The 8,574-nt window shown below is 27.6% G+C and overlaps 1 protein-coding gene across 1 annotated transcript; it reads right to left on the reverse strand.

Moving 5' to 3' along the window:
- Positions 1-328: 328 nt before the first annotated feature.
- LOC121228223 (uclacyanin 1) lies at positions 329-1,227 on the reverse strand. The gene is made up of 2 exons (XM_041111543.1): positions 915-1,227; positions 329-839 (listed from the first exon to the last, which is right to left on the reverse strand). Exons 1-2 carry the CDS (start codon positions 1,078-1,080, stop codon positions 508-510), a joined length of 498 nt encoding a protein of 165 aa, XP_040967477.1. The 5' UTR covers positions 1,081-1,227; the 3' UTR covers positions 329-507.
- Between the last annotated feature and the right edge of the window lie 7,347 nt (positions 1,228-8,574).

The raw sequence follows: 8,574 nt of genomic DNA on the forward strand, positions 1-8,574 counted from the left end.
TTATTTTAAATAGTAATATAATAGTTGTAATATCTTATTTTTATATTAAAAAAAGAATTTAAGAAATTAATTTTGTATAAAAAATTAATTTTGAATTTTTTGTGCTGACAAATATTTATTTTAATACATTAACAGAAACTATTACAACATATAATAATAATAATAATCAAATTCAAAATAGTCTAAATCTAACTAAAAAAAATTAAAACTGCGGATTGAATTTTAGCTCGATTAGTATGTGGATTGTTACTAATGCAAAAAGACGTGAGTTCGTTTCATCCTCTTATTTACGAAATAAGAGAAGCTATGGGTAATTTTAGATATACTCTCAAAAAAATTTAGATATAATTAGAATTTATTTGTATGAATCCAATTCACAAAATAAGCGGAACAAATTGCTTAATAGAAAAGAAAAAGCAGAAAAAGGAATCACAAAGATAAAAAAAACATTATTTAAAGATCCTCACAAAAGAAAGGAATCTCGGAAGGGCTTAGGCCTTAGAGGACCTAAACCAGCATCAGCATGAGTCCAATTCCCAGTGTGATGCATGTATGCAAATTTTCCCCGTTAGACGATTTTGGTGGTAGTGAACCTCCAGAAGGTGTCCCAGGAGGCGATTTTGGTGAATTTGCTGCCGCTGCCCTGGTGTCTACTTCAATCTTCATTCCTTGGCCACAATGTCCTGCTGTTCCACAGATGAAGTATCGCTTTCCTGGGGTAGACAATGGTATCACTGTGTTGCCACCGGTATGTGTCTTCATTGGGTTACTTGTTCCGCACGAGTCGTAGTTTGCCTTCGTAACTTCAAGCACATCATGGTTCGTCGTGTACTTGAAAACTGCAGATAAAACAGGTTACTTAAAACTCATTATTAATGCATGCAATCATTATCATACATAGGCCTACGACATACTCAGATTATCCCCGACTGAAAATGTTTGAGATACAGCCCAAGCTTGTAGGTCAGTGCTTGTATCCCAGCTTCCACGGGGAGCTCCAACTGTATGATTGGCCGCTATGGCTAACTGGAAGAGCATGGCTATGGCAGCTAAACATACTAATCCTCTTTGCACTGCCATTTTCCTGGCTATGAATTAGGTGATCAAATTTTGGCCTTGAAAGAACAGATTGATTGGGATTTGGGTTTGCACTAGGAGTTATTTATATAGAGCAAGATAGACCAAGAAAAATGCTTCTTCTTTTTTATAAAATTAATGCTTACTTCTCTTGTCTTCTTCACCCAAACCGATTTATTATAGATTTTGCGAAGGTTGTTGTTGACTTATTGTTCAGAGTAATACTATAATATCGTATAATAATTGTTGATTGGTTTGTTCATAGCAATCAACCAATCAAAGCTGCCCTTATCTTTTGACTTAGACATATAAGAACTCCTTCAAGCAATATTCTTGTGTTTGTATATATATAATTTGATAGACTGCTTGATACATTTATATATGGATTTATATAGACTGTATATGTATATATGATTGTATTTGATATGCTATTAATATATATTAGAAATTCTATTACACGCTATACGTGTGGAAATCACGAAATTAGAATACAAATGTGTATTTAAAAATAACATACAATAAATAACGGAACGTATTATTTGAGACTAATTAATCATAATAGTACATGAAATATATACCATATTAAAATAAAAAAAAAGATTAAATTGTGAGTAAAACTAAATTTAAACATATAAATATATCATATAAACAAATGTTAAATGCACTACAATTATTTATCATGATTTTGTTAACAATTGTTGAGTTAGTGTCGAGTTGATTTGTGACACTAACTCAATTAACAATATTATTAATATATACAACTAATGGAGATAATAACTTGTGCATATTAAAATAAAAATATATAAAATATATTAAAATGAAGATTTGGCTGAGTGGTAAATTTATGTTTTACTAATGGCGGAGGTTTAAATCCCATTATAGGTATATTTTAATTTGTTTTTGTTAAAATGAAAAAACTAAAAATACCCTCAAATAATATAACTTATTTAGTCATTTTAATTACGTAAGAAAGTTTTTATAATTTCCTAATCGAGTTGGTGACCCGATTGAGGGTGATATCAAGTTAGTAAAACAATCAATAAAATTTACACTGGTTCAAAATTTAATCTAAATTATATTTAAAAATCTACATGTAAGATTAATATTGTTATTTTTAAAATTTGTTAACGAGGTATTATCAATGTTTCTATAATCGAATCAATGGCCGGAGTGATCAAACTATTAGTTTTTAGTTTGATTAGTTCGACCAATCCGATCAATTGGTGCAATTTGATTAAATAAATTGTTGAAAAAATCATAAAAAATAAAAACTAAAAAAACCCGGCTCAATCATTCCATCCTCTTCCCCCAAATCGATATATCAATCAATTCTCAATCCAATCAATCGATCCAGCCTGGTTCCAACAATCTTGAGTAGTATCATAAAGGGTTAATGTACACTTTAGCATTTGAACTTAGCAACTTGTACTTACTTGATACCTAAACTTATTTTTGAACGGTTACATTTTTAATATCAATCAAACTATGACACGTGTATTTTAAAGACCAATTATATTATGCCATGTGTATTAAAAAAGAAAATTATTAATTTATTTTTCACTTTTTATTAGTTAAATTATTTTTTAATTAATTAATTAAATTTTCTTCCCATCACCTTTCTTCTTTCTCTCTTTGTTCCTTCTAACAAATAATAGTGGATAGAAGGAAGCCATTTTTGGAGATAAACCGGAAGCTCGCTCTGCCTCTAACCCAAAAGACTAAAGATAAATCATTTATGTTCTTAATCTTTCTGCCAGAAAGATTACAAATGAGTTTTTGACTCCAAAAAATAAATTAAAATGAGAGGGGGAAAGAATTTAGTGGGAAATGGGATTAAAGTTCATAAAATGATGTTGGTAGTTTAATTTAATTAATATTAATATTAATATATATAAGGGTAAATTTGAAAAAATGAGAGAAAAAAATGAGTGTGAAATGGGAGTAAAAGTCGTAAAATAATGTTGGTAGTGATAAAATTTAAGGATTTTTTAATCTAATTAATATTTAAAATATATTATATTAATTTCATAAATATCTCGAGGCGGGGTAGTTTCATGCTAGACCCAAACTTGACCCGATTTGACCATTCTCTAAAGCTAACCCAACTTGCCTCGAAACTCAATTTTAAGAAGAAAATATTTTTTGACTCTATTAGGTCGAGTTGATCCGGAAACCATCGATTTTAAGTTTTTTATCATCTCTAGAAAAGTTTAAGTACCAAATAAATATAAGTTATCAAGTTCAGGGGTTAAAAGTGTAAATTATCCCTATCATTAAATTAAATAATATTTAGGCATTGATAGTGAAATACCAACTCATGTATTGTAGCAGATAAAGCCGTCCTTACTTTATACAGAATTTGTAGTGTACAACTATGCCTGATCCAAATGTCCAAAGTCTAGAAGGAGCAACTTGTGAAGCTGAAGATTCATTTTATTAAATTTTGAAGTTATTTTTATAAGATGATATTCAATAAATTTATATTTAAATTTGGGTATCTATAATTGTTTTTTTTATTTCCGACTAATCTTTTAAAAAATATACGATCAAATTGTAAGTTGTGGTTGCTTATTAAAAATAATGGTTTTTCTAACTAATAGTTTCAAAATATATATTTTTTTATAATGTAGTTGAAATAATTAAAAGATTACTTAGCCTTGTTCATAATTAGATTGTCTCCAGTGTTATCCTCTTTTAAAACTTTTTGAATCGTCATAGAAGAGACGTCAAACATATATAAATCTTCATTATTTGTAAAGGCCATCTTTGTTACTGCATCCGCTGCCTTATTAGATTCCCTAGGAACATATCTCAAGAACCACTTCTCTTCATTTGATAGAACATGTTGAATTCGCCCAGAGTAGAATTTGATCTTTCAAGTTTGCTATCGTCAATAGTTCCAATGACCTCGAGATTATCATATTGGATGACAATCTCGTCGTAGCCTTGTTTTTGAAGCAAAAGTAAGTCATCCAATATGGCCCAAAGCTCAGCAACAAAGACTGAGCACTTCCCCAAGAATCGAATATAGCCCAAGATCCATTTTCCCTTTTCATCGCGTTTTACTCCACCTACAACAGATAAATCAGATACGAGTAATAGCTTTAGAAATTGAAGAAATCTTTGATGACTAACTCATTTGTAGTAGGAGATCCGAATAGGTAGGAATTTATTATTAGGGCTAAAATGAAATTTTAAAAGTTTAAGGATTAAAAGGTAAAAGAATTGCTTTAAAAATATTTACATTTAAAATTTTAGTTAGTATAATACCAATCTACTTAGGGATAGCAAAAAATCTAAATTTGATCGGTTTCAACAATCCGTTAACATCGGATTTTTCTTAAAAAATTGGGTTTGAGGCAGGTCAAGTTGAGTAAAATCACAAACAATAATCGAGTCGGATTAAATTTGAAGTAAATCTGCTTTGTCCCTAAATATTTACAAAAATACTCTTGATGTATATATATATATATACAAAGCTATTGCTTTTAATAAATAAATTTATAAATAAGTATATATTAAAATTTAAATCTAAATTTAAAAAATATTTTTTTCTTTAAAATAAAAATAAAACAATTAAATTAAATTTGAGTCGGATAGAATTCGAAGCGGAATCTTCTATTAAATTTTGAATTCGAAATCGGATTAACTTTCTTTTTAAGAGTCGATATGAGGATGAATTGGAAGTGGACAAAAATTCACTCCATTATCATCCCTAAATCTATTAAGGGAGCCATGGTCACAACATGGCTAAAAGGGTCTTCACAAAACTCCAAAAATCTCTCTCTTTAAACCCACAAAATGTATATAAAAAAAATACCTTATTTAAAAAATCTCATGTGACTCAATGGGCTACAAACGGCAAAAGAAAATAAGGAAAAAGCCCATATTTGATTATTTGGATGTCCAAATAACATTTTTAAGAATTTTTAAAAAAATTTTAATTTTTTTAAGGGTAAACTGTAAAAATAGTCACAGTTGTTTGCCTCAGATTACATTTTAGTCACTTATGTTTGAAATGTTACGTTTTAATCACTTATGTTATCGTTTTGTTACGAAGTGATTATTCTATCGTTAAAATCCGTTACCTCCCTAATGGCAGTCCTACATGGCAATTTAAATTACATGGTAGTCTAAATGGGTTTTAAATGCCAACTTGGATGTCCAATTGTTGGGATGGAAATAGGTTTTTAATTTTAAAAAAAATTAATTTGGGCTACCATATAGGTCATCCAAGTTGGCAATTAAAACCTATTTGGACTGCCACATAGGACCACTGTTAGGGAGGCAATGGAGCCAAACAGTAGAGTGATCACTTCGTAACAAAACAATAATGTAAGTGACTAAAACGTAACATTTCAAACATAAGTGATTAAAATGTAATCTGAGGCAAACAAAAGTGACTATTTTTTTAATTTACCTTTTTTTTAATAAGGGAAAATAATTTTTTTTTATAACTCAATTTTTAAGAGGGAAGTCCAAATTATTTTTTTATAAAAATAACATTTTTAGATTTTATTATTATATGTATTTAGGGAAATAAAAACAAAAATTGAAACATTTACATATAAAAGACCTGAGATATATATTTTTGTTAAGCTACAATTTAACATATTTTTTAATGGTTAGATTATAATATCATATATTTAATTTTTTTATACTTTAAAATATAAAATATTAAAATTAATTATTATATATTAGAAATAAATAGAATCTTTTTTTTTTAAAAGCAATGGACTTGGGGCTGAAATATTAACACCTAGGACATATTCGTCTTTTTAAGCGATTCTTTTTCTTTGTCCAAAGGGTTAATATCATTTTTGGCCCTTGGCAATTAGGTTCATTTTCGTATCTATACTCTCTTTTTTGTCCATTTTAGCACTTGAACTTGACAATTAAATCCATTTTGATCCCTAAACTTGAAAAATATAAAAGCTCATCACTTGAAAATTACAAAAAAATTGTATAAATTTTCAAGTGATGACTGGTACAATCTTAAATTGTCACATTCAAGGTTTTAATAATTGGACTAATGGTTGAACAGGTCAGACCACTGATTTCTTATTTAACCAAATCGATCGGTTTAATAGGTGGAACAACAATAATTGAATAAATACTTAAAAATTCATAAAAATCTAAAAATAAAAATTTACTAAACTGATTCAACCTATCCAACTATTAATTTTTTGTCTCGATTTTTACCAATTTAAAGTAGTTTTCGAGTCAATCGATCCAACCCCTTTATTCGGGTCGACATATCAATCAGTTTTCAATCCATTCAATTCAATCTTGTTTTAGTAACACTTGCCACATTATTAAATCTTGATAGAATCAAAGTTCATAGGTAAAAATAAACCTAATTCTCAAGTTCAAAAACCAAATAAACCAAAAAAATACATGTATCAAAGTGAACATAATTGCTAATTTCAAAAGCTAAAAATTTTATTATCCCTCCTCCAAATCTATATTGATTCAAGTCCAAACTGATTTAAATTCTAATATATGATATAATGGCATGCACACGAGGGGTGTAGTTAGGGGATTGGCAGTGGCCATGCCCTCCTAAAATAGAAAAAAAATTATTTAAACTTTTTAAAATATTTAATTAATAAAGATAAAATTACACTTTAACTTTTCTAGAAATTATAAAAATTTAATTTAATCTTTTAAAAATTATAAAATATATTTTTACTATTGTAAAAATTACAATTTAATATCGATTCCCATAAAAAAAAAGTTTGTAACTTTGACCCGGATGCACAGAAAAGTGGGTGAAAAAACTAAACAATAAATGAAACAAAAAAGTTACACAGCTGGTGCATACTATAGACAACAAACTATGTATTGCATGAAAAAACTAATTGAATAGACTTTTATACTTCAATTAATTTTCAAAAAATATATCTTTTTATCCCTCAATCAAATCACATCAAATGTAATTAAAATCTATATTCTAATCTAGATATTTATATAATTTTTATGATAGATATAAAGTGGATCCATAAATAAATCAAGAATGATTCTTTTCCAACATTTTGATTGGAAACCATTTGCTTTCAGGTTTGTGGGAGTTGAAAGAATAAGTTCCCACTTTCCCATCTACCAAACATCACTCATGCAATTTTTCTTTTTAATTTCATCTTCAAATTGTTAATTTAATTTATACTGTTAATCACTTTAAATTTAGATCATTCTTGTTTTAATTATCTCAATTTTTTTTATTAATTTAGTAAAGAAATTGATCAAACTAATTACTCTAACTATTAAATCATTTTTTTATCTTTTTTTTTTTAAATTCTTCTCATTTTCTTTATATTCTCTTTTCTAACTCAGAAATCTTAGCCACCACCTCCTTTAAATATTTCGTTGTTGCTTCCATCAAACCACCACCGACGAAAGTAGAAGTGTCCCTCGACATCGTTCATTGATAGAGCACACTCACTAACAAAGATTCGACAGGGGAAATGACAACATCTTTAAGAGAGGCAACAATTAATATTTATGTATTAGGAGGAGGATGAAAAAAAATAAAGAAGAAAAAAATATAAAAAAAGGAATAAAAAAACATTCTATTAAATTTAACCATGGATGGTAAAATTAACAATTTTTCTGAAATTACCAAAATGAGGACCTAAATTTTAAAGTAACTAAAGGATAGTTACCCTCTCAAATTTGAGAGTGGGTATGAATTTATAGAGAGAAAAAATTGCGAACTTTGGCTCCAACAATGCTTATCTTTTTCTCTAAAAAAAAAGATTTTTATAAATATACTTCATTTATCTTGCTAAACTTGTTATTTTTCTATTATTAGTGGAATTTTTATTTTTTAAATATATATTTTATAAAAATTAATTAAGACAAAAGTACATTATGTAATTTATATTATATATATAATTAAATATATATTATTATAATCTAAATATTAAAATACATTGAATTATCGAGTTTTAACTTGATTGGTATGAGCATTGTTACTAATGAAGGAGGACGTGGGTTCGAGTGCGTTGAAACGCTTTATCCTCCTATTTACGAATTTGGGAAGGGTTATGGGTAGTTCTAAGCATTATATCAAAAAGAACAAATATAATCAAAACTTATCATGAAATTGTTTCAAAAAAATTAATACAAGGTAGATATGATAAAGTTAAATAAAAATAACTTTTTTTTAAAAAAAATGGAGAGAACTATGTGCCAACCTACTCAAGTTTGAATTACAAGTTTGGATTATGCATTTATTAACATAAATAAAATTTAGGTTAAATTCTACTATTAGTCCCTATACTTTGTAAAAGTTATGGATTTAATCTTTGTAATATACTTGGCCATTTTTAGTCTTTATATATTTCAAATTTTATTCCTTGACAAATGATAGTTGTTAAATTCATTAAGTTTTGATATTTTCAAAGTTTGACCCAACAAATGTATTATCATATGTGTATGCTATTTGAGCTTGTTATTTACACATATCACTCACTAAGAATTCAGTTAATGAATTGG

Source organism: Gossypium hirsutum, chromosome A04 (genome assembly GCF_007990345.1).
Source record: "Gossypium hirsutum isolate 1008001.06 chromosome A04, Gossypium_hirsutum_v2.1, whole genome shotgun sequence".
Taxonomy (NCBI): Eukaryota; Viridiplantae; Streptophyta; class Magnoliopsida; order Malvales; family Malvaceae; genus Gossypium; species Gossypium hirsutum.

What these genes read in the sequence shown, in the direction of transcription:
- LOC121228223 (XM_041111543.1), bottom strand. Translation starts at nt 1,080, where the DNA reads ATGGCAGTGCAAAGAGGATTAGTATGTTTAGCTGCCATAGCCATGCTC. An exon ending in TTCAGTCGGGGATAATCTGA is followed by an intron (nt 840 to 914) that starts GTATGTCGTAGG and finishes TTTTATCTGCAG; the next exon opens with TTTTCAAGTACACGACGAAC.